The 24,953-nt window shown below is 40.1% G+C and overlaps 4 protein-coding genes across 12 annotated transcripts; 2 read left to right on the top strand and 2 right to left on the bottom strand.

Annotated features, from left to right (window-relative positions):
* Positions 1–457: 457 nt before the first annotated feature.
* Positions 458–9,571, bottom strand: Hfp (Poly(U)-binding-splicing factor hfp). Of its 6 annotated transcripts, none has more exons than XM_076822414.1 (10): positions 9,404–9,571; positions 6,948–7,002; positions 4,950–5,015; positions 4,532–4,692; positions 3,868–3,914; positions 2,303–2,579; positions 1,408–1,900; positions 1,125–1,336; positions 653–1,046; positions 458–575 (listed from the first exon to the last, which is right to left on the bottom strand). In XM_076822414.1, exons 1-10 carry the CDS (start codon positions 9,422–9,424, stop codon positions 466–468), a joined length of 1,836 nt encoding a protein of 611 aa, XP_076678529.1. In that variant the 5' UTR covers positions 9,425–9,571; the 3' UTR covers positions 458–465. The 6 variants fall into 6 exon arrangements, with proteins under 6 accessions (XP_076678529.1, XP_076678527.1, XP_076678528.1 ...); XM_076822412.1 differs by lacking the exon at positions 3,868–3,914 and adding an exon at positions 3,083–3,141; XM_076822413.1 differs by lacking the exon at positions 3,868–3,914 and adding an exon at positions 3,083–3,141 and having other exon boundaries at positions 1,414–1,900.
* A 136-nt stretch (positions 9,572–9,707) lies between these two features.
* On the top strand, positions 9,708–11,818 carry Smyd5 (SET and MYND domain containing, class 5). Its single transcript, XM_076822470.1, has 5 exons — positions 9,708–9,887; positions 10,039–10,331; positions 10,407–10,722; positions 10,793–10,970; positions 11,330–11,818. The coding sequence occupies exons 1-5, from the start codon at positions 9,843–9,845 to the stop codon at positions 11,653–11,655; spliced, it is 1,158 nt and encodes a 385-aa protein (XP_076678585.1). The 5' UTR covers positions 9,708–9,842; the 3' UTR covers positions 11,656–11,818.
* Positions 11,819–11,964: 146 nt separating this feature from the next.
* Positions 11,965–14,368, bottom strand: LOC143374363 (uncharacterized). Of its 2 annotated transcripts, none has more exons than XM_076822480.1 (6): positions 13,918–14,368; positions 13,651–13,832; positions 13,516–13,573; positions 12,973–13,444; positions 12,711–12,878; positions 11,965–12,614 (listed from the first exon to the last, which is right to left on the bottom strand). In XM_076822480.1, exons 1-6 carry the CDS (start codon positions 13,922–13,924, stop codon positions 12,476–12,478), a joined length of 1,026 nt encoding a protein of 341 aa, XP_076678595.1. In that variant the 5' UTR covers positions 13,925–14,368; the 3' UTR covers positions 11,965–12,475. The 2 variants fall into 2 exon arrangements, with proteins under 2 accessions (XP_076678595.1, XP_076678597.1); XM_076822482.1 differs by having other exon boundaries at positions 13,651–13,829.
* A 153-nt stretch (positions 14,369–14,521) lies between these two features.
* Uex (metal transporter uex) lies at positions 14,522–22,920 on the top strand. Of its 3 annotated transcripts, XM_076822409.1 has the most exons (15): positions 14,522–15,175; positions 16,098–16,389; positions 16,458–16,607; positions 16,705–16,860; positions 16,952–17,140; positions 17,269–17,442; positions 17,945–18,116; positions 18,188–18,379; positions 18,452–18,598; positions 18,684–18,821; positions 18,910–19,182; positions 19,253–19,488; positions 19,582–19,809; positions 19,885–20,151; positions 20,561–22,920. In XM_076822409.1, exons 1-14 carry the CDS (start codon positions 14,655–14,657, stop codon positions 20,125–20,127), a joined length of 3,111 nt encoding a protein of 1,036 aa, XP_076678524.1. In that variant the 5' UTR covers positions 14,522–14,654; the 3' UTR covers positions 20,128–20,151; positions 20,561–22,920. The 3 variants fall into 3 exon arrangements, with proteins under 3 accessions (XP_076678524.1, XP_076678525.1, XP_076678523.1); XM_076822410.1 differs by having other exon boundaries at positions 19,888–22,920; XM_076822408.1 differs by having other exon boundaries at positions 19,885–22,920.
* Positions 22,921–24,953: the final 2,033 nt, after the last annotated feature.

The following is a 24,953-nucleotide window of genomic DNA, read 5'->3' as shown; positions in this document are numbered from 1 at the left end:
TATTTCTATACATATTCATTTAGGTATGGTATTCTGTATTGCATCAATCATACCTTCTTCGACATGAACAAAAGTAACAATACTAAATTTAAGTGGAATATCTTCTTACAGAACTTCAATGATCGTCACGTGAATTCAAACTTTGATCTTTTAGCGAGCAAGGTGATTCGATAGATCCTTTGAGTCTCTAATCGTGTTTAATAAAATAATGTCCTTGGAAATATCGTCCCGCCAAGTATCCCGAACAGCTCCGATCGATCTACCGATGTCAAACGCTAGGGTGCAACGCGAAAGGAAAGAAACCCAAGTCCAGACTCCTTAACAAGAAGGCAGACTATAATGTTGAAGTTCGTAAGAAGTAGTACTTCGGGCGTTGAAGTACGTAAATATCAGTCAACAGCGGATACAAATTCGTCCGTTTGAAAGAAAATTGACGGAATCGAATGCGCGCAAGGTATTTCTTGATCAACCAGAGAAATCGCTGTTATCGAACAAAGCTTGATCGTAGAGCTCTCCCTTTACCAGTCGTCCGCCGAAGTAACGACCGTTCAAAGAATCCCTCGCACGTTCCGCCTCTGAAACAACGATCGATCGCAAAGTACAGTTAACTGCAGGTCCACGGCGAAATTAGAATAACATCCCAGTAACTTACCGCTCATCTGAGAGAACTCCACGAAAATCTTCACTATTACTTCCGCGTCTTCGTCGTCTTCGGATTGTCGCTCGTTATAAATAATCACCCTTTCCACCACGCCGAATTTGGAGCACTCATCCTGAATCTCTTCCTGTAAACTTTCGTCCACGTCTTCCGGGGCCACCATGTTTCTCAAGATAACGACTCGCGATTCTACTTTGCGCATAAGCTTCTGCATGACAAGGTGACGCGCGCTCTGCCCTTTGATCGACATATTCTCTTGTTGCTGCAACGTCTGTGGCTCTGTTTCCTCTAGCAGCTTCTTCTGCAACTCTTCCTGCTGCTTTTGGTGAGCCGCTTGCTCTTGCGCTCGTCTCATTATGTCAGAGTTGGCGGCGGTTGTGACTGGTATCTGAAGGATACGATTTATCGAATGATTGATTCGTCAACTGAAAGTATCGTCAAAGTAATGAATCGTAGAATTACTTACAACAGGGGTTCCTACTATTGTAGGGGCTACGACAGCTGGAGGTGGTATGACAACTGGCTGTCCAGGAATCGGTTGAATAATCGCTGGTGGTCTAGTTAGAGTTTGTGGTATGGCTATACCCGGAGGAGGTATAACTGGTGCTACGGTTGCTATAGTGGGTGGTGCCATCATTGTCGCAGGGGCAATAGTGGGTCTTACTATCCCAGGCAGAGCTGCGCGGAGAAGAATGCCAGATTAATAACAGCCCTACTTGTAAGAAGCACATTGCGGCGGAGTTACTTACACATACCCTGGTTTAAAATTGGTGGAGCGGTGGCACCAAGTTTGGTCAAGCCAAGGGCGACTGCATTGCTGGCCACTGCGTCCATCGCTTGAATCTTAGCAGTGGCGGCGGCAGCTGCGACCGCAGCTGCAGTAGGCATCATGCTGGTCCCGCTTGGGGGACCCATCAGAGCATTCGGCGGTGTAATAGCTCTGCCTACTCTCAAATACTGACCACCCAGGTCGAACAGATTCATCGACGCGATAGCCTCCAAGGCAGCCTGCATCGTCTCGTATTCAATGAAACCGTAACCTTTATGTCGGTGGGGCGAACTTCCCTGCGCTAATTTGCAATACGTGATGGGGCCGAACGCCTCGAACACAGACTTAATATCGTCCTCAGTCAAGTCTTGATGAATGGATGCGATATAAATACGATTATAATGTTTACTCTCCTCAGTAATCTCGTCTATTACAGATTGAGCTTGGGGCATGTTCGACGGCCGCCCCACGACCTAAAAGAACACACACGCTCAATAGAAGTATCCTGGACGGTTACCTATTTATATACGGTCTCGCAGAATCTTAAAAAGTTGCTAGCTATAGAGTGTACGTTTAAAGTAAACGAAACAGAGAAAGAGAGTCGTATCGTTGCTAGAAGACTTTACTAAATACCATTAGTTAACAGATTTTGCATTTCTTTTAACTCCAAGATATTGGATACCGTCTTATCTAATTTATGTATCTAAGTGAAAGATCTACAGCAAGGAATCTATGAAGGTTTTTAAGAAGGAGTTTAGTAAGGCTTTTTGATCGAAGCGCATACGAGCCAAGTGCGATGCAATTCAATCAAAAGAATAAAAAAATAAAAAAAATGGGATTTCGTATTTGATAAGACTAAATAAAAATTTGCCGACCTCCGGCGGGATGATAGGATTGCTGGGGGACAGGAAATTCGTTATATAGGTACGTCCCGCTACCTTGATGTTCCGTCCACCAATCATGACACCATTCATCTGTTCCAAAGCAAGTTGTGCTGCTTCAGGTATCTCGTATTCGACGAATGCGAATCCCTTGTGCTTCTGGGTAACAGGATCCCAGGACATGTTGATCGACTTTATAGGACCAAAAGGCAAGAAAGCTTGCCTGATCGTGTCCTCTTTCAATTCGAAACTGATGCTGCCCACATATACCCTGCCATATAGGAGTTTTATTTCAGATGATGATCGCCCGTAAAATCGTGTTAGACCGAACATTCTCTTTCCGTTTTTTTTTCTTTTATTCTTTTACCTATTGTTAACTTATTCATAATTCTAATCCTATCGACGACTAGATACGAAACCAAACAAAATCTTAAACATATTTCTTGTAAAGAGAGTCGAAAAATGGTTGCTTCCATTTCAAATGTAATCGCTCGTTCGTGCACCGTACATCGCACTACGTCTCTTGTGCAAGAATCTTTTTTCAACTTGACGCTCGTGATATTAGGAAAGTGTCGAACGTTTCAAAGGAGCAAGCGGTAGCCATACTAAAAGACTGAGAATTTCAAATAATGAGAATCGAACGGGGACCCAACGTAGACGACGGATAAAACTTTTTCAGTGACTCGATGATACGAGGGTTGAAATTGATCTTCGACTTAAAACGCTGAGTCTCGAGGGCGATATTTGGAGAGCTAAGACAAAGAACAAACAAACCTGCACATGAGGGCGAGAGCCTGCTGTCTCTGCACCTGATTCCGTTGACTAGCCATTTGCTGTAACACAAAGGACCATAGGGCCTTCTATTGATATCCCTCCCCCTTACATACACCATGTCTCGTTCATCTCAAAAATCCCCCAAGCTCTTTTACCATTCCACCTTCTTCGCTCAACTACTCTTTTCTTAATCGTACAAGCCTTCAAACGGGAAGTAACGCATCGGAAAGCAAGCAAGCGTCAACCTCGAAGAAATTACTTGTAATTTAATTCAAGTACGGGAGAGTTTGAAAGGTGGTCAACACCTTCTGCACGCTGAGGAAATAATTGTGCGCTATGAAATGGCACCAGAAAACAAGAATATAAGGAACTTGGAACAAAGAAACAAGTATGCCATGGCTTTCAGCTTGCATTTAGAACGCGCTGTTAGGAATATTAACATCGGAGTGAGATCAATGGCCGAGCTAATCGTTAAGAGTTGACGTTGCATTCTAAAATACGAGCCAGCACTTGTGCGCTGCGGATATTCTCGGCAAAATAATTGCAACAGGAAAAGAAAGAATAGTCGAGCTCGGAAGTACGTATCGATTATTTTTCTCAAATCGTCCAGAGATTCATGCACAAAAACTTGTCCTCCTTTGCGCTGGTACAGCTCTGCTCCCGCCGACTATTATCTCAATATATATCTAACCTTCTCTTACAGTAGTAACTCAGGGAAACGTTTAGGAGTGTTTGATCGTAAGGCGGTTTCATATCGTTTCTGTCTTGACTTGGTTGACACTAACCTGCACATTAGCAATAAAACTTGCTGCCGCAGGACCAACTTATTCTTCTGCGGGGAGAAAAAATCAACCGATCAGAGTTAGGTTCCAGTGTTCGTCTCTAATTTCTGTTATTTTTTTTTTGTTTTGTTTCACTTTACTCGCTCGTAATAACGAACACAGGTCAATAATACACAATAATTTAATATTACTCGGCGGGGCGAGCTAAATTGCAAGGACAAACGTTAATTTAAAAGCACTAATATGCATACGTATGCACTTGTTTTGGTATTATTGGCAAAGAGCTAAATAGAGGAAGCAACATGTACATATATCTTTGAATAAAAAATACTTTTTGAGATAAAAAAGAACCCCACAATTGTGATATGTAATTTCATAAAGGTATATATATATACATATATATGTATGTACATATTTATGTATATATATATATATAAATATATATTATGTCCATTGTGCAGTCTTATGCATAAGTAACATTCGAATGAATGAATTAACACTGAAAATTAATTCATTTCATTCGTCTAATGTTGCTCAGCCGTTGTCGAATGTAGTGCAAATTGAGGAACATAAATTGATCCTGATGGAAACGTTTATGAATGCACAATGGAATACAATAATGTATGTTAGGCGAGTAAAGTTTGTTAGCTTGGTATCTGAAAATTACCTGTTGTTGATGCGCAAGAGTTTGCTTCATGAGAACCATTTTGATGCTTTGTTCCATGGCATACTTCTTTGCTCTATTTACTGTATCCTGTTGTTCGGATGTGACTTTTGGGAGACCTGCACCTAGAATTCCAGGTAATGTAAGATATTTAGCCCCAGGTCCTGCAACAAAATCAATGCCGCATGTAACGTACACTCTAGGCCGAACGAAGGATACTCGAAAGACGACGTGTCATCAGATCTTATCAGCTATTTGTCCACGAGATTACTATCAACCCGCAATATAACTTCAATTGGAGCGATTAAAGAAACTTAATTGTCACAGGTATTTCATACATCATTTATGAAGAGCAGAAGCGTTTGAAACGCTTCGACGCTTGAATTAACGTAGACGAATGGTATTTAGAAACATTACGTACCCGCAACGACTTGTCCGATTTGATTGAGATCATATATAGGGCCTGGCAAGAACTCTGACGCATTTCCTACGAAGAAAGTTAGTGTTAGGCGAAGTTGTAACATGACAGTTAATTACATTTAGTACTTCCACCATCACGCACACACATGATCATGTTTCAAAGAACAGCTAATTTTTTTCTTTTTGCTTTGTGACGATAGAGGTACTAGGGCGATTCATAATTTCACGGGGGAGTACAGTTTTGGTCTTTTCATCAACTTATATCCTTAGTCTCTGTTAAAATTAAATAGAATCTCGAATATTCGCAAGATTAATTTTCAACGAGAGCACGCTGAATATTTGCTGTACGAATATATACGTGTAATTTGCACAAACTGCTATAGAATTTCTAGTGTGGGCAAAGAATAGAAAAAATGACTTAAAAACGAGATGAAAAAAGTAACGATGTCGTGCAGCAGTTCCCACGGTAGAACCGTCCTCCAAACTGTAAGCTCAAAGAAATTAAAACAGTTAGGAACTCTTATAGTACAACGCGATACGTATAAAATATTCCGCAGATATTTCATACATATCGAGGAAAAGGATGAATTCCCTTCGTTTCTTGCACGCCATTAACGTTTTCGTTTTTGTACTTGAAAGAAGTAACAATGACCAGACTTTCGTCGCAAACAATATCAGAATTTAAACCGAGTGCGTTAATATCTTTCGTTAGAACGTCACTACTGTTTAGACTTTAGGCTATCAGTCTCAAAAGAATTAGACTACCGATAACTAGATTAGGTTTCGTACGATCATAACCAATTTGGTCTGCTAGTCTCTGAAACAGAAATCAGAACACGTTGAAACGTTTCTTTTTCTCTTTTACGAGTTTTGCAGTTTCACGAATTAATATTGTTAGCTCTGTTCGATCATTTGATTAACGGCTAACCGTGTTCTGGGCTGAGCAATGATGGTTGTGCGCAAACTATCCGAGATTGAGGCGACGCACAAATCTGTAAGCACAAAGCAAAGGAGAATACTCTCAGTGCATTTTCTGCGCCATTTTCTTACAGTTTGCCTTTTCCAACCTACCACGCAATTAGCCCTAGCACTTTCTATGCAGCAATGGCGATCCTAATTGACAAGAAATGTAACGCGACCGGTGGTCGGGAGAACGTTCGTTCCCTCGTGTTGCACGGCCCCTCTGCAATAGCTTCCCGTTAACTCACGATGGGCATCGCCTTCTTTAGTAACAAAAAGTCTTACCTCGTCTTCGCGTTATACAGTTACGAGCGCAACAAAGCTTTGTTTCGAGAATATCTGGGAAAACATATATCGCCATTGCCTCTCCCATTTATAAGCCTCTCCCTCGGTTCTTTGCGCTTTAGAATTCAGTAGCAATTCGACAACGTTATTGAGAATTTACAGGACAGAGGAAAGCACTCGTAAGCTAGATACGTTGCTTATCTCCCGCGTCGCAAGGCTTATAAGTAGGATGAAAGAAGACTACCCTAAAATGCTGACCTATCTAAAATACGCATCGTATTTGGTACTCGACAATAGATGCTGTGTCAGTGGAGTTTGCAAAACTCTGATTTGTTCTGTTCAACGAATGTAGCGTTCTCTTTCTTTGTTTGGCGCACGCTCAAGATCACAGCTCAGTCGTAGGCCACAGATTCTGTACTGTCTCTCCGCTGTAACATCTCAGAACAGAAGGACAACCATACATTAGTTTTATTGAGGGCCAACGATCACCTATTACCCTAGCCTACCAAAATATATTCTGAAACTGCGATAGACCGCTCGACGCTTATAGCTCGCCAGCATTTTAATACGAAAGCTAGCACCTGATTGTCCTAAGTAAATAGTATATGTTTCTCTTCCTCATTCCCTTTGCTTAAAAATATATTATGCTTGCTGTTGCTTCTCTGTTCACCGTCTTTTCCAGTCGTATGCTTAACCGTACGATTTTTGTTAGCGATTAGGGACGTACAGCTATCTAGCCGTATTAGCAATGTACCTTCGACTCTAGGTTTCTTGGTCGGCGGCTCCACGTTGTTCTGGGATGTCGGTGCCTGAGAATACACAGAATGTTGTTAATTTTCAATGGCGAGCAACACGTTTCATCGATCAGAATTAGGGTATACAATCCCGGCCACTATTTACTATTCCAGGAATTTTTAAAGTCTATCTCGGTATTCCGATACTAATCCCGGGATTGGGTAATAGAAAATTTCAGCAATTAAAATGATTTATTATGTGTTAAAATTCTAAATCTTTATTTAACGTCAACAAATTTACTTTCTACCATTAGTCTGAAACATAAGCTAAAATCATTTTTAACAATAAAAGCAGTAAAACAATGAAGAATAATAAAGTCTACTTATGTAGATAATATCAGTAAACCATTATGAAATAAAATGCATATCTACAATGTTTTGACTTTATGTGTTCAGACTAGTTGCGATTTGCAACTCGCGCGATTTCGAAATAGCGGAAAGTGAGAATATCATTGTAAAAATAAATATAGTTTAGTTACTTATATACGATTTGATATTATTATACATATAAGATTTATTTTCAGCCACAACGGCCTTGAAAAGGATCTTGGTTTTACCATTTTTCCATTCGTTCATCCACTCTGACATTCCTTCTATCTTATAAACTACAATCTAACTCATCTTTCCTTTCTTTTAAACTTCCTTTCTATCTCTCTCATCTACTCTACTCGTCCTTTTAATTATTTGCCAGTTTAACCATTTTCCTTCCACCAGTATCTTGTGGAAACCAATCTACACCATTTTTCCATTGCTCCTCTCTGTCTTTGCCCAGTGTACCATCTCTTTTTGTATTCCATTTCTTTCCTAGATAAGTTGTGGTCAATGTATATTTTCTTATTCCCTAATTTTCTTTTATTATTTTCCTTTCCTATTACCTTAACCCACTCTGTCTCGCTTTTGACACCCACGTCTTCCTCTAAAAACTTTTTTAACTCTTCTTTGGCTTTTTCTTCTTGTATTTGCGCTCCACCAATGATTACATTTCTTCTCCTCTCCTTCTTTTTGCTTTCCTCTATCATTCTCCCTAACTACTTATTTTCTTTCCTACCACTTTCTCTGACCAGAACCTTACCCTTTTTTCAATCCCTTCTTCCCTGCTTTGTATCCTTCCATCCGTTCTATTCCCCTCTATCCTTTGCTCGTTTTCAAATTCTCCTCTTGTTTCTGAGATCTGGATCTTATCTACCTTATTTTCAAGCCTCGTGACCCTGTCTAGTAACCCCTTTTTTTCCTCTTCCCATCTTTGTTCCTTCGCTTTTCATTCTTCTGTTAATTCTTCTCTTCATGCTGTATTTCTTTCTTCGTCTCCTTTATTTCTTTCATCATTTCTCTCATACAATCCATCATTCCTTTTTCTTTGTTCTTTCTCGCGCCTTTGGTCCTCTACTGCCTCTTTCTCTCCGTTTCTTATCAGAAAATCCTACACCCCTATCTGCCTTCCCTTTTAATTTTTCACTTCTCAACGTTTTTCTTGTTTTTATGCCTTGATTTTCTATCTTACCTGCCTCAGCCGTCCCTTTCTGATTTGTCCTATTCATTTTTTATTCGCTTAATCTTTTCTATACCTACAGCGGTTATATCTTAACCTCAAATCTTTGCTACAAGCCTTTTCACTATTTTCACTATTGTTTTACTTCTTTCCACCCTGTTTTCTTATTCTCTCCCCTCTTTCTACCTTCTACTCCCTACTTCTATCTAATTTTTATATAATACTCTCCTAAAACCGAAGTTTTTCACAAATTATTCACCCACCATGCTTCGTCCAACGCTCACTCTCACACCGCATACAACCAAGACTTAATATTATTATTATTATAAATCATTATTATTATTATTGTCATTACTATGAAATATCTGTTTATTTATTATGTTTATTTTTATATTTTTCAGGTGTTCATAAAGTAATTCACATTTTTAAAAAATCTCGAAATTCTCGGGGATTAGTTATATCAAATCCTGGGATTTTTGGAATCCAAAAAACAGCCAGGATCGCAGGATCCCGGGATTGTATTCCCTAATCAGAATATTCAGACTCGATTGAATCGATTAACCGCTACGAAAACAGAAGCTAAAGAATCAACCTGTGGAAAGCAAAGCTTCTGTCCATTAACAATGTTGCAAGGATAGGTACACGTACATTAACGTGTACAGAAAAAGTCGATAAGTTTATTGATCCAACCATTCATAACACGTTATGTCAATACGCAGTAATTAATTCCTTAGCAATCAACTCGTATCGAATGCAGCATGAAAAATCTATTATCGTTCGGCAGTTGCAATTCGCCGAATTGCCTGCAAGTATCAATCACTCGAGTGCGTTGCCAGCATTTTACAACCGCCATCATGATCCGTACGATTTGTTAGTTCTATCGAGTGGATTCTCTTTGGAAAAAGCCTGCGATAAACGTTCACTCACCATGGCCATTGCTCCGTTCATTATCCACCGCGGTCCAATAAAATCAGATCAAATTCTTTCAAACGTGTCTTATAACAGGAACCTCAACCGACTCGCGACAAGTAACTCACATCCGAACCGATCCGAAGCTTGCCTTTACGGAAGTGCTATAAGTACCTACGCAGTAACGTTACTTTCAGCATCTATGTATATATCTATATATTGGCGCCGTGGGTGACAAATACGCATGTTACGTCCAAATTTGAATTAAAACATCTATTTCTACGTCTTTCCCGAAATATTTCGCGATATTAAGGTGTACACTTTCTCCCGTCGAACACTTGCGCCTCAACTGTAATTTGATTAGCGTAGTATGATTATGACAGCCAAAGAACACATGTTCTTTTGAGTGCAGAACATCTTGTTATTGCGTTTTCTTTGGTGCGGAAATCGAATTGCCATGGATTCCAATGATTTTCAAGTCCGATTAATTAACAGTGAAAAGGTAGGCTATAATTAAACGATCCACTGCTGTGTTGTCTTACGATTATCGTCTTGTGGGTTCTCGGTCATGTTCAACAATTCATGTACCACTTTCCACAGTGAAACGTAATTTGTTCCTTTTAAATAAACAGATTTTTTTTTATGTATTGCAGGGCAAGGGTCTTTTTGCTACTCGTCCGTATAAAGACGGAGATACGATTCTGGAAGAGAGACCTATAGTTTGTTGTCAATTCTCTTGGAACTTAGAGTACGGATATTTAGCCTGCGACAATTGCTTAAGACCTTTAGAAACTGCGGAAGAGAATGTACGTAGATTAACCGGGAATCCAACAATTATTTTACCTCATCCAGAATGTTGTGAAACAAAGAAGGATTTAATTACAGAATGTCCCGAATGTGGCACAAAGTATTGTAGCGTTGAATGCCAAAATGAAGCTTTCTCAAAGTAATATTCATAAATACGCGACAAGCCGTTAAGAACGATAGGACGATTTAATGGTCCTATGCATTCTGATTATAGATATCACAGCACGCTGTGCCTGCACACTAGAGAGAGTTACGAGTCTCATCCCCTCGTGCAGCTGAACGAAACATGGAAGCAAATGCATTACCCACCCGAGTCAGGAACGATAATGCTGCCAGCTAGAATGGTAGCGCTCATTAATCAAGCCAGTAATAAAGAGAGTGTACTTTCCACTTTCTCACAGTTCTGCAACTATGCCGTCAATGATATACATCAAATCACGCACAAGTTGCTGGAGGAGAAATTCATTGGACAGATCGATGTACTCAGAGAAATGATGCAGAAGGCTTTAAACGTAGAATTCACGGCGGATGTACGTAGCGCGAATACGAATCGGAAGACGTTATGTTGCAATGTGCGTTGTTTAAAATTTCAATTTGCAGTGGTTCACACCACGTGGGTTTAGGAGCCTATTAGCTCTGATAGGTACAAACGGTCAAGGAATTGGAACCAGCTCGTTCAGTCGTTGGGTCAGAGAGGTATCTGGACTAGAGTTGCCAAGGAACGAAAGAATTCAAGTTGACAAACTAATAGATCGTATTTACGACGAAATGGAAGAAGGTATATTCTTTTGGGTAAATGTTTACTGTAGAGGAGGATTCTCAAGTCGAGGTCATCATTCTGAACAACATTTCCCTCTAAACTTTTTGGGGCTCGGCTTTGATTTACGAGATGTGTTAGTAATGTATGTATAGGCAGATTTCAATGTACAATTATGCCAAGTTTTTTGCGAATATCTCGTAAACCAAAGCCGAGCACCAAAAAGTTTGGAGGGAAATGTTGTTCAGAATGATGACCTTGACAACATATGTGAAGCTCAAAGTCATCGGAGAATCCTCCCCTAAAGTAAACATTTAACTTTCTTTTGTATAAATACGAGTTGCGATTTCTTACTTTACCAATGCTTCTATCATTTATAGCGGTAGGATCTTTCTTAAACAACGAAGGTTCTGGTCTCTATGTTCTTCAATCGGCAGTGAATCACAGTTGTGTACCAAATGCGATTGTAGAATTCCCTTATTCAAACAATGTGTTGGTTTTGAAAGCAGTACGGGATATTCAACCTGAAGAAGAGATATGTATAAGTTACCTTGACGAATGCGATCTGGAAAGAAGTAGGCACTCTAGACAAAAAGCCCTATCTTCTTTATATTTGTTTCTGTGCCGTTGCGATAAATGCTTGTCGCAAGCTGACGATCCGGATCTAACATCGGAAGACGAATTGGACGACGATATGTCCAGCTGAAAGCATGCATAATTTTATAATATTCATACGTGCTTCGGTGTATTTACTGATAAATTTACATTTATTTGTATTACGTGACACCAGTTTTACATATGAAATTACTTTATTTACTTCAATCGTTATGTTACAACAAAGCATCAAATAAATTATATATAAGAATGAACTTCCATGGCAGTGCAAAGTCATTAAAATATGAACATAAATGTTATGACTGTATATCTTTTTACAGAATTTTTTAAGTAATATTCCTTGGCAGTCCTATCATAAAATCTTATATGGTTAAAAAAGAATATATTACTTATCAATTTTGTACCAAGTCAATTAGAAATATCTTAAGGGGGGCCCCCCACCCTGAAATCACTAACAAAAGACAAAGTTGGGAATTTTTTGTTCGTGTAAATAAAAATATAGGGTTTGGATTTTTTATATAGTTTTAAAGCAATCTTTATTTTGCTAGAAAGTTTTTTTTTATGAAAAAATGTACTAAATGACTTCCCGGAGCACCGCAAAAAAAGTGGCCCACACTCCCAGGAATGACTGAATCATCTGAATCCCTATATGTTTATTTATAGCAACAAAAAATCCCTAATTTGGTCTTTTGTTAGTGGCTTCACGGTGGGGTCTCCCCTTATTTTATATGTAACTGTTAAAGTCAATCTAAAAATTGCACAGTATTGAAGAAACAGACTCAATTCATGCTACTAAAATAAAGTAATTATAACAATATTCACTGATTCTTCAATTGACTATTAACTTAAAACACGAAGTAAGCTCCGCCTGCAGTATGTCAATGCTATCTTTCATTTGATCATCAAAATCGTCAATCATTTCGAATTGTAAATTTATTTTTACCTAACACCATAAGATTCGATATATAATAAGGGACGGGCGTAGCAAGTATTCGTCGCTCTATCAATTTTGTTAGACATATACAAATGTTGCGACTACGAAACTCCCATCTGAAATACAGAAAAGTGAGATACATTCTTTCACAATTAATTCACAGATAACGTATTCGATTTAGATCGCTACGGTTTCATGAAAATAGCACTCACGTTGCGCGTATGCTTTCATTTGGTAGTTTCAACGACACATCTTTCTGTATCAGAGGTATGCTTGGTCCATTTATAACAAGTAATTCTAAAGTGGGAGGGTCATCGCCGAAACACATTTCCGCGTATTTCTTTCGCTGTTTGTGCTGAGTGAAATCTGTACCTGTAGGCCTAGAAGAAAGTGTACGAAACATAATACTTGTACTTTTACGAGAGGAGCTTCGAAATTTTATTTTGTTTGAAAGAAATTTAAAATGAGTATTACTTTTTATCAGGGCTACCATCTTTGTATATTAAAGATTTATTAATATTCTCGGAACTCAATGCTCCCTCTTTCTTTTTCCAGCATAATTTGCTCAATGATTTCAGATCTTTGCCCATTAAGTTAAGCTTCTTACTGCTATTATATCCCATGTTTTTTAGTATCCCTTCTAATATATCCGATGGAATGTTCTTCTTGGTGCAAAAAAAATACTTTTGGCCTATAAATAAAGCGAAATATATAGGGGCCACATTTGGGATTTTCTTTTTTCGGCCTTTGCTTCTGTTCTCTTTCAGAGAAACATACATAACATCATCATGCGTGTTCACATTCACATCCATTTTTATATTCAGTGCATGAAAATGCTCTTTTATATCATCCTGAATTCTCCTGCTTATTAGATAGTTTTTAGACTTATTAGGGCCTACCAGTGCATACCCATACCATGCTCGACGTTTACTGTGCCAACTTATGTCTGAAATACGAGTAAGAAACATTATCATTTTATGAGGGACTAAATGGAAGTAAGAGGCAATAAAAAATTACCGATTAGTTTCAACAACGATAGGCGATCCCTTAGAACTTTCTGTGGAACTTTTGCTGCCTAGTACGAGAATAGGAAATTATAAAAATAAAATAAAACCCGTGTGTAACTGTGAGGCATCTTCGCAGATAACTTACGGTTATAGCTAACTTAATCAACGAAACTGTATTAGCCGTTGTGAATTGCCAGTGATGCTTAACCAATTCGGATCTTATCTTAGCCCATGACGTTTCAGGGAAATGAGGTATCACCGCTGACTCCAATTCTTCAAACTTGAATCTTTTGATGATATTACATAGTTCTTGCAATTCAAGTGCTGCTAGAACACAGTAGAAGAGAGAAGATCCTTGTTACTTGTTGCAACATAACCTCTTCAAATCGTAAACGAAAGGAGGGAAACTAACTTGACATTGTGCAGGCGTGAAATAAAGCAGAGCTCGGCAACGGTATAACTTTAAAGTGGCGTGAATTATTTAGAAAAGTTCTCTTATGTGCTAATTAAAAATTCATACTATGTGACGTTGCACACGCGCAGACGCCACCACTACTGGTTCCCGCCTAAAACAAGCGGTTCTCTTTAAATATCCTTCTGTTTACCACTCGAACGTGGCGGACAGTCGCACACGGATCGAGTTGACCCCCCTGTCGGGCACGTTTGAAAAGGAAGGAAATTAAATTACACGCAATATCCATGTGACTTATTAAAAAAGAAAGAATAGGGAGCCTACTCTCAGTCAAACAATTAGGTACATGTCATCGCAAAACTATGCGTTCGTCCTTACAGTTTGCAGTCTACAGGGTGTTCAAAAATCCATGGCATAACGCACAAGGTTAAAAAGTGGAAGGTACGAGAGGGAGAGGGGGTGATTTTTGGAAACGCAGAATACAGTTTTATTGTTCGAAGGTTCGGTAATATCGATTCCCAGGGATTCGATGTGTGCCCGATGAATTAAGAAAGACGTACGAATCTGTTATTGGAGGGCGTATTAGCGATTTAACGCGCAGATGGATTATAGCATTAACGGAATGTGAACGCGATCCGAATTTGAGTCACACTCTCCCCCCCACCTGCCGAGCAAATGATAGCGAGTCCAGCGAATAACGGGAAGGTATTCGGGAAGTGCGCAGGCGCAGTGTAAGAATGCGAGATTATAAATACAGCACTACCCAACGACCGTGTAAAAGTTGTCACAGTGCACTTTGTCGCATGATGGCGCAACATGTTGACCGCTCAGGCACACCGGCGGCTCATTTGCTACTTGTTTTCGCGATATTCAATTTAGTATACGCCGACGCGTTTGCAGGAGTGAAAGTATCCGATAATCCGAGCGTGAGATCGGTGAGCGTTTTGACCGAGGGGCAAACGTACGCGCAGAAGAGCCTGCCCGTCGGCACGGGCCTCCTGATCGAGGTTCTTGGCACCGGCCTCGACGGCAACGTTTCTCTACGCTGGTCACCTACGTCCGGCCACTGTGATCCAGAAAACGGGTTGGACGCGATCTGGATCGAACCGGGCGGGAACCGCGTGATATACAAGTTCGCCCAAGCTCCTAATTTTAAGGTTACCAGGATCTATTTCTGTCTGCGAGTTGTCAGCGGATTCGGCGAAACATGGACCAATCTTGGAGGAAACTTTACTATCAGCTCCCCGTTACGATACGAGTAAGCTTTAATCGCCCGAGCGTCACTCAGCCAGGCTGCCTCTCTTTCGCCAATTAATTATAGATATCCGCCGTATGACATGGCATAATTGCGTTTTTTCTCCTTTTTCATTCAAGAGGCTGAAAGCACCTACCCCGCGGTATTACGATTATGCGCGTACTATACGCGCCGAATGTTTACAATATCAGTTTTATAATTAGTGTGGAAGGGTTTGCTTTGTTTCAGGCAGTCTATTGTTGTGTCTAAACACTGGTGTTATAGATTATAGTTCATTGTGATTAATAGATGTTAAGTTGTACATGGGAGAATTCGGAAATATTTTTGTGTTTGTTTTGCTGCTGCCAGTATGCATATTTCGAAAGAATTTAAATATCTTGTTTAATAAAGCTGTGTTTACATGAATATTAAGGGATTCATTTATGGAGGAGTGAAAGCTTGAGAGAAATAGTTATGGATATCTTATCATATAAAATATCATGGCTGATAAATCATGCTTCGATTGAACGTTACTTTTGTTTATTGTTTTCTAACAAGTAGCTCCATTTTTTATAATATATTAATGTGAGATAAGTAGGTAATATGTGACTGTGGGAGAACTGAAATAAATCTCTCCACTATGTTTTTAACTACGACTCGAGGTACAGCAGTAACCTTGACCTACTTACCCATAATTATCTGCACATCTGTGGAAATTAGTCAAATTTGTTGTAAATAGGAAACCACCTAATTTTTTAAAGAGAATGAATTTCTGTCTGAAATAGTTTACACTTTTGCAAACTCTTTCCCTATGTGTGATGCATTTTGTACTCGGTGTCTATTGTCTCATTACATGATATGTTAAGTACACAAAGGTTCGAGCATTTAAAGCTATTTAAAAGAATTTACAGCTTTCATTGTACCGACACGTGCGTTTTATTCTCAGCAAATACTTCCGAACTCAGCGTGCCAATTCATTAGACTCTGGCAACAATGACGATGACAATTTAATGACGGAGCTGGTCTATAAAGATGCACTTATCGAAGGACTAAGGATAGAAACAGCAGCCAAAGATCCAAGTTACACATATGATGGTATCCCAGAGATATTGGCTAAAAGCAGGACCGTTATACGATTATTCGGTATCGGGATCACAGAGGACACTTTGGTCACTTTCACCGATGTATCGGCGGAAAGGGGTACTATTTGTGATAAAATAAAGAGCGACGAGTTCCCAGTAAGCATCCGATTCTTCTTTTTTAACTCCTTACTTGAACAGTCGCTAAAAACGTGTGGTTGTTATAGGTGAAAAATGTACAGAATAATACAGCAACCATCGACGTTGAATTGCCACTTGGTTCGCCATTTTATGTGTGTATAAAACAACCAGTGTATGGAAAGGAAGGCCCGGACCGTTTACTTTTTAAACATCAAGGCACCGAGACATGGAAGACTGTAAGCATCGTGTCTCGCAACCAGTTGTGCTTAGAAACAGGATGAAATGTTGGCGATAATTGCATCGAAAGTATCTATTAGTAATAATTATTTACAGATATACACGTACGAGAAATTCTTACCGCTTTGGCTTGGTATCGTGATTGTTTTAACATGCCTCTGTTTCTCTGCCCTGTTCTCTGGCCTGAACCTGGGATTAATGGCAATGGACAGAACCGAACTGAAAATACTGTGCAATACAGGAACGGAGAAGGTACTTCTGCTTACCGTCGAGTAGATTTAATAATTCAATGGCTATGATTTCACAATAATTTCGTAATTCTTTAATCGTTTGTACATTGAAGGAAAGACAATATGCAAGGACAATACAGCCAGTGAGGAATCATGGGAATTATTTGTTATGTTCGATTTTGTTCTCAAATGTTTTGGTGAATTCGATCTTTACTATTTTGCTAGATGACTTAACTTCCGGATTAGTTGCTGTAATCTGCTCCACCTTAGCTATTGTAATTTTTGGTGAAATTTCACCACAAGTATGTATATTTACAAAAAGATACACTTAATTTTATTTAGCGCTATCATTTGTTTGTTACCGATCCGCTAAAGACATTAAAAGGCAGCGCGCCATGTGGCTCTGTTACAATAACGCCCCTTCTTCTAGGCGATCTGCAGTAGACACGGATTGTGTATCGGGGCGAAAACGATTTACGTTACGAAATTGACCATGATTATCACGTTCCCACTGAGCTATCCCATCAGCAAGCTTTTAGACGTTCTTCTCGGAGAAGAAATCGGCAATGTGTACAATCGCGAGCGTTTGAAAGAGCTCGTAAAGGTGAGAATTATTTTTTTTACGACATATACCGAATACAGTTGCCGCCGCTTGTAATTTGAAGTATACATTATCAAACGCCTTGTCAAACTTTTTACCGCTATGGGCCTTATCGAAATGAAAATGGATAGGGCAGATAGTTACATTAACATCCAAATTCAATCATATGTAGGTAAGATATCGATCTGCCGACGTTTTGCTCGAAGGTTTCACATGCCACAGAGTACATGTTAGATTACTTATCAATGTGAAACTTAAATAAGATAACTTTACATACCAATACTGTGCTAATTTGAGTTGAACTTATCGTTAAAACGTATTTCTATAAGATATACACGCGCTCCCGTGCGTAAGCATGCACGTGTATAAGTACATGAAAGTGTAACTTGTGTAATTAATATCCAGATCCCTAGCCTGCGTGCTCCACTTACATAATGTGGTGACATTGTTGATAATTCGACTTCGAGACATGGGATCGTAACTGTATCACTGTCGTTATTTGTAGGTGACAACAGGATATAACGATTTAGAGAAAGATGAAGTGAATATTATCGCCGGTGCGTTAGAATTGCGAAAGAAGACTGTCGCGGATGTAATGACAAAAATCGAGGACGTGTACATGTTGGATTACAATGCCGTTTTAGATTTTGAAACGGTGTCAGAGATAATGAAATCAGGTGTGAATCCAGAGTATCCCTTACATTCTTTTCATCAGAGAACTATTATCTAACTGATATTTCATTCTCAGGCTTCTCGCGTATACCGGTATTCGAGGGGTCAAGGACGAACATAGTAACGATGCTTTACATTAAAGATCTCGCATTCGTCGATCCCGACGACAATATGCCTCTTAAAACTTTGTGCCAGTTCTATAGAAACCAGTGCAACTTTATTTTCGAAGACGTCACGTTAGATATAATGTTCAAGCAGTTCAAAGAAGGTTGGTATCTTTCAACCGATGCGTTTCCGTGTGAAAAGATCGAGCTGTATTGGAAATATATTATCCTTTCAGGCCATAAGGGGCACATGGCATTTGTTCAAAGAGTGAATAACGAAGGCGAGGGAGATCCGTTTTACGAAGTCATAGGCCTGGTGACGTTGGAGGATGTTATAGAAGAATTGATCCAAGCTGAAATCATGGACGAGACTGATGTGTTCAGTAGGATCATTTCGTAACTTAATAGCGTTAGAATCGATTGCAATGATAAACGTCGTAATTGATAACAAATATTTTTCTATTGCAGCTGATAACAGAACTAAGCGTAGAAGGCAAGCCAGGCACAAAATACGAGACTTTACCGTGTTCGCGGAGAAGAAAGAGAACCAACGTATTCATATATCGCCGCAGTTGACACTGGCCATGTTTCAGTATTTGTCTACAAGTAGGAAGAAGTGTTTTGATTTAAGAAAATATGAGATTTATATAAAAATGCTCTTAAAATACATCTGAGACTAATATGTAATCCACAGCTGTAGACGCGTTTAAGCATGATACAATATCGGAAACTATTTTGCGTCGTTTGCTTAAACAAGATATTATTTATCATATCAAAGTGAAATCCCGTGAAAAAGCGAGAAACGATCCGGTGGCTGTAATCTACCAGCAAGGAAAAGCGGTAGATTATTTCGTGTTAATATTGGAGGGTCGAGTCGAAGTAACGGTCGGCAAAGAAAATATGATGTTCGAAAGCGGCCCGTTCACGTATTTCGGCTCCCAAGCGCTCACCGTTAATATAGGAATAGGTAGGATTATTGAAACTCACCACGCCCGTCTAAGATATTTATGGATCATCTAACGTATCCGATTTTTCAGCGGAATCGCCGACTATTACGAACCCTCAGGCAGTGGGAAGCATACAATCGATCAATCTGGATTCTATGCTGAGATACACGTTTGTTCCCGATTATTCGGTTCGAGCTGTAACGGAAGTGTTTTACGTTAAAATTAAAAGGTCTCTATATTTGGCCGCGAAGCGAGCCACCCTTTTGGAAAGGAGCCAGAAAGATCCGTTGCCTGGTCAGGAGCAATTTGACGACGAAGTGGAAAAGGTTGATTATTCCGTAGAGCATTCCTATACGTTTGAGTGCGCGTAAGAGTGTTATTAATTAAACGGCCACGTAAACGTTCTCATGATTTTCTAGTTGTTGCATTCTTTGGACGAGGACGATCGCAGCGTGCCAGAATCTCCAGTGTTACCGCTCGATAAAGAGAAGGGAAGTAGGAAAGAAAAAGATCGAGGCCAATCCCCCGTTCATAGCGCAACTGCCCCGACCTCGCCTGCTCCCGTCAGCGCCAGCCCAGTCACGCACTCGAAATTCATTTCCCCGTACACCGATCACAACGGAAGACTAAAAAACTCACCGATCAAGGTTGATTTGTTGTTACAACTTTATTATTTAGGGCACTGAACGCATGAAGCTAATAAGGGGAATGTTGGATTTTAGCAGTCTTCGATCACAAGCCCCTCCGAAGAGCAGAATGAGGACCCGGACATAGACATTCTTGTCCGCTACGTGCCGAAGAAAGCTGCATCGACGAAGAAATCAATGGAAGAGGAAGAGAGAACGAATCTCCTGCCCCAAGAAGAGGACTCTGAGCGTTCAGAGGACCGTCGGCAATGTGCGAACGCGTCGACGCCGTGGGAGTCGCAGGTATCAAACAACGAGGAGAAGGGACAATCTCTATGACATACAATGCTATCGTGGCATTAGGTATTTAACGAATTACTTAAATATTTATCGCGAAACGAGTCAATAGCCGACCATGCGCGTTTCTTGTCCTTTTCTTTTTTTTATTACTATCTAAGTTGAGAATAGTTCGCCCGGAGACTGTCCCGCGATATCCTAGTTCTATAAAGTTAGTACGCTCAGGGAAGATTGCCAAACTGTCAGACGTTTTCTCATTAATTCGATCCCCCTCATTAGCCAACATTCACGCGATAACTAAAGTTCCAGTACACCCTGAACCGAGAACTGTCTTATATCTGTTGGAGTGCTAGTAGCGCAGAACGCTTATTGAAAAATGATCAATCCTCATTGTCTTAGGAAAGCTGAATCCTCTATTCCAAACGATTTTCATTTAACACGTGTAAATACCATTCTGCTATGTATATTCTTTTAGAAACGAAACTTCTGAGACGTGCGCTTCGTTCTTGGCAATGGAATGCATTTCACGGCGATTGTATTATTAACAGTCCCCGTGGCCATTATGTTCTCACTCCGTGAACAACGAAGACGATTCCGAGCGGATTTCGAGCGAAAGAATGAAACGAGAGAGTATCGTCGTGGAGTTGTAATCTTGTTTGCTATCGTAGGTAAGGAGAACGCGCGCATCCGACCAAAATGACGTTTATGTGTAACGGAAGGGAGTACAAATCGAGAGGAACGTTTCTAAAAGAGCGTTTAACACGCATCATTTACTCTATTCTCTATGATACATAGAGATTTTTCGAGACGATATCTTTTCGCTCAGTTATCTCACATACTTTGCATCGTATTCCGGATACGACTGTGAATAGTGTGAATAGAAGTAACAAATCTCTTCGGCTTAGTAATGAATTGTAAGAAGATTCTCGGTATATAAATACGGTAGCCCTTTATATTTTGATTCAGTGCCTTAACGAGTTGTAAAGCTGTGTTTAATCATCCTCGATGCGACGCCTTTTAAATGGAGAACGGATATAATTTCTGTAGTAAAAACGTACGCTCGTTTCGATTCACACGCGTTATCAAGACAATGATCATCTAATTTCCAGCACACTCGACCCGAAACACATGTTCATTTATCATAAACTTTCATACGATACGTGATATACTCGGCATGGACAGTAAACCGTAGGAGTACTGTCGTGTATTTCGAAGGAGAAACGTTACGCAACGTAACGCGCAACCAGTACAATCCCCAGTAGAGAAATAGTAAATTTCAAGTTCGATATTCTAACGATATACATACGCCTAATGTGTGCTTTTAGTTTTCTTTATATAAGTGTATCGAGAGGGAAATGGAAGGAATTAATTTGCCAACACGAACGATCAACATCTGTACATATCTTAAGTTTTTCGATATAGCTTAAGTACAAATAGAAATCGCCCTGAATTACCAAGTATCCCCTAACGAAGAGATAATAATTATTGTAATAAGCTGTTGAATCTGCGGAGTAACGGAATAAGACAAAACGCGGCAGAAGAACTTATCGTCGGATTTTTTACGGAAATAGTGATCGACTAGCGTACTTAACGTAAGAGGATATAGAACAAGTTCAACACGAGTATATGATTATTAGAGGATAGCGGCGAGATCTACAGTTTCTCATTTAAATCATCGCGGCTTGTCGTTATTTACTCGTGAAATTTAATAGTTAGACTGTTACTGCCATATTTTTTATACTCACTGAATGTTGTTTCAATGCTCGTTTCGAAACAGTCTTTGAGAAGGTGGAGAGAATTTTGAGACCGATCACAATCAAGGGTTCAGTTTTAAAAAATTTGTCGAACTTTATGTACGCGTGCTTACGTCTTGCAGAACGAAGTATCAACTTTTAGATTAGGGTGAACTGTACAAGATCGTTCAGATTTTATTTTTTATATACATATTATATGAATATTTATTGTTTGAACGATTTTATGTAAACGTGTATTGTTTGCATGCCTTTTGTAGCTCTGCGGAATGTTTTCGTAAACATGGAATAACATATAATATAGCTTTAAATACCTACTTGTTTTAACATACCGCGTTTACAATATTCTGTAGGTGTATTACAAGCGCGAACACTTAATGTCGGTGTATTTAATGGGCGTGAAGCTTTTAACTTGCAATAGGTACACGATGCCGCGCATACACACACGTCGTGTATTTGTAGCATTTATTATTCTTACGCACTTTACTTTTCCCTTTGCTGTTGGTCATTTTTTTATACCGTTAATTTATGATACAAGTTACGCAACGTTTTTATAGTCCACTTAGTTATTATGTATCGTTTCAAAGCCCATTTATAATATTTGTTGTGATTTGTTTAGGTTTTTTTTTTATATAGAAACTATAGTATATTATTAACTGTCTACATACGTATATCCATAACAATCTTAAGTTCTCTGTGTAATCAATGTTTTATCCCGCAGTGGGCCGAAGTAATAAGAAAAAGAAAAAGTAACTCTCACTTTACAGCGCACGTGTAAAATGATTTTTAAATAACAGGCACGTACAGCTTGCACCAATATCAATTCTCACGGTAATAATATTTTCCAACTTACTAAATGTGTTCGAGAAATGACACATAGGAACCAATACGAGCAGTGTTGGTGCATAGCAGCAAAGCTACAGCACATATTTTCCAACAAAATTCTATGTACCAATTCTATATTATCGTTACCGTAGAATCGATGGAAATCGATCAAACTGTATATAAACTCGAGGAAAACAGAGTCGAATATTTATCAACACATTACTGTATTCACAAAATAAAGATACCATTTCGTTTTCAACGTGTCGCTTGTTCCACCTCGTCCATTCCAGCCACGCAGCAACGATGCTTACCCCCGCGCTCCGACTCTGCGACTGACACGTGCGTCGCGGGAAGCTGTCACGAGAGTTTGAACCTGCGCAGAGCAGCGTGCGCCGTAGACCGAAGTACGACTCCCGATGGATGACAGTTACTCGATGCAGTCAGTTGGCGGGTAGTATTCGCAGGCGTCAAACGCTTTACTCGAGTCCGCGTGCTCGGAACTTTCTTACACGTTATTGTTCAACGACTTTCACAGAAAGATACAATTTCGATCCTTCTTCTAAAACGCGTGTTTTAGAGGCTCCCAAGGTACAAATCTCATCGCCCCCTATGCACATGAATGGCACGCAATTAACGCAAAGGTACGTGCATCACGTATGTCTTAATGTAAATATAATTACCCAACTAACCATAATTTTATACACAATGAAATCCCAAGCAGAGAGATAACTAATCCCCGACTCGACGCTGCGTGAACCATAGCCTTTCGAATAGCGAAATTTCACGCCACGTGAGCAGGCGATACGTAAACAGAGGAAAGGCAGATTTATCCCGCTGGTTGCGGGAAGTAATTAAAAATCGGCTATTCCCTATTCAATGAATCCTTAGGTAGGGATAACAGCAACGTCGCGCGAATCAACTGCAATGAAACCGTTTAATAACTCAACAATCAGCTAACGGCGTAATGGAGCTGTTAAAAACAATTTATCGAAGTCGACCCGCTGTTTTTAAGATCGTTATCCAGTTCTTTCGTATACTGGTCTCAATTGTTCTCCAAAGCTTCGGCGATTCTCGTTCTAAATTTTCGCTAAAAGAAAAGTGAGTTCTCGACAATAAGGGGATGAGAACTCGCGATAGGATAATTGCAAGAAACGAACGAGTGTCCTCGAAGGTAAAGGTGACAGCCACTCCCTTGGCCATTAGGATATTTCAGTTCCCTCGTCGACGCGAAATTCAACCTCTCGGTATCCTCTTTTCGTACGCGAACAATATCGGTGTTCCGTCGGCTTTATAAATACCCCGTAAAGCGTATAAAAAAAAAACTATATCGATTACCGCCTCTATTGCATTGTCGCTCGCAATTCGATTTCCCAGGATCGCTTTATCGGTCCATTCACGGTCTCCTTTGTCCCAGCCATTACTATTCCCCGTCCGAAAATACAGGCCGTCTTGAAACTCGAAGACAAAGCGATCGATCGGAGCCCTCGGCCCGTGGATCCTCTAACGCGCGTTTACTTCTCCGGCGCGTAAACGTCGGGGCCGTTGTTTGCGAGCAATCGAATATATCCCGCTGTGTACATCGAGGCGAACAGTAATTCGTGAAGAAAGAATTAAGTCGCGAAGGTTCCTGGTAAACTTGTTCGCGGGCGACCGCCCAAAAGAGAGCCGCTTCATCGCTTTTTTTAAATCTACCCATGGTGTTAATCTCCTTCGAGTCGTAAACTTCCGTAAATATTTCCCGAGCTCCGCCTGCAATCACTATTCCTCGTTTCACAGGACCGTTAAAAATAGGGAACAGCCGGGAGAAAGAAATTGTTCGCTCGATTCTGGACAAATCGAGGGCGATAATTGTGCGCGTACGTCCTCGATCGTTCCCAAGTATTTCACAGGGAATACCTAATAAGTCTCCTAAAGGAGAGACGCGTTCGAAACGAGGATCTTATCGATCCCTATAACACTTCCTAGTTTCCTGCGCAACGCCTCTTTCTCTCTCTCTCTAACTCCAGTCGCTTTGAAATTTCCGAGAGATTAGTGGATTATCGCCCACGGTGCGAAGAACGCGTGCACGATCTGGACACCTGTTACTCGCAGCATCGTATTGCCGGACACCCGCGGATGCAATTAACCGTGCAGCGGGATAGAATATATCGATGGGAAGCGGCTCGGACGTAATCGAGTCTAATAGGCCGCGGCTCGGTTGCCCAGAAGTTAAATTGCATTAAGTGATTCGCCTGTTACAGGTCCGATAAGTCCTATCAACCGGATACGTCGCGCGGATAGCGTCAATAAAGG

This window comes from Andrena cerasifolii, chromosome 10, assembly GCF_050908995.1.
Source record: "Andrena cerasifolii isolate SP2316 chromosome 10, iyAndCera1_principal, whole genome shotgun sequence".
Lineage (NCBI taxonomy): Eukaryota > Metazoa > Arthropoda > Insecta > Hymenoptera > Andrenidae > Andrena > Andrena cerasifolii.
Note: the sequence above shows the minus strand (reverse complement) of the source record. Positions and strands in the feature narration are given on the sequence as shown.

Coding starts and splice junctions, on each gene's coding strand:
- Hfp (XM_076822412.1), bottom strand. CDS start 9,424: ATGAACGGAGCAATGGCCATG. Junction 3,142..4,531: donor CTCTTGCGCATCAACAACAG/GTAATTTTCAGA, acceptor TTTGTGTTACAG/CAAATGGCTAGTCAACGGAA. Junction 2,580..3,082: donor GCTCTCGCCCTCATGTGCAG/GTTTGTTTGTTC, acceptor CCTATATGGCAG/GGTATATGTGGGCAGCATCA.
- Smyd5 (XM_076822470.1), top strand. CDS start 9,843: ATGGATTCCAATGATTTTCAAGTCCGATTAATTAACAGTGAAAAG. Junction 10,723..10,792: donor ACGTAGAATTCACGGCGGAT/GTACGTAGCGCG, acceptor TTCAATTTGCAG/TGGTTCACACCACGTGGGTT. Junction 10,971..11,329: donor TTACGACGAAATGGAAGAAG/GTATATTCTTTT, acceptor TATCATTTATAG/CGGTAGGATCTTTCTTAAAC.
- LOC143374363 (XM_076822480.1), bottom strand. Junction 13,574..13,650: donor TGATTAAGTTAGCTATAACC/GTAAGTTATCTG, acceptor TTCTCGTACTAG/GCAGCAAAAGTTCCACAGAA. Junction 13,445..13,515: donor ATCGTTGTTGAAACTAATCG/GTAATTTTTTAT, acceptor CTCGTATTTCAG/ACATAAGTTGGCACAGTAAA.
- Uex (XM_076822409.1), top strand. CDS start 14,655: ATGCGAGATTATAAATACAGCACTACCCAACGACCGTGTAAAAGTTGT. Junction 16,608..16,704: donor GCACCGAGACATGGAAGACT/GTAAGCATCGTG, acceptor AATTATTTACAG/ATATACACGTACGAGAAATT. Junction 18,380..18,451: donor GTTCAAGCAGTTCAAAGAAG/GTTGGTATCTTT, acceptor TTATCCTTTCAG/GCCATAAGGGGCACATGGCA.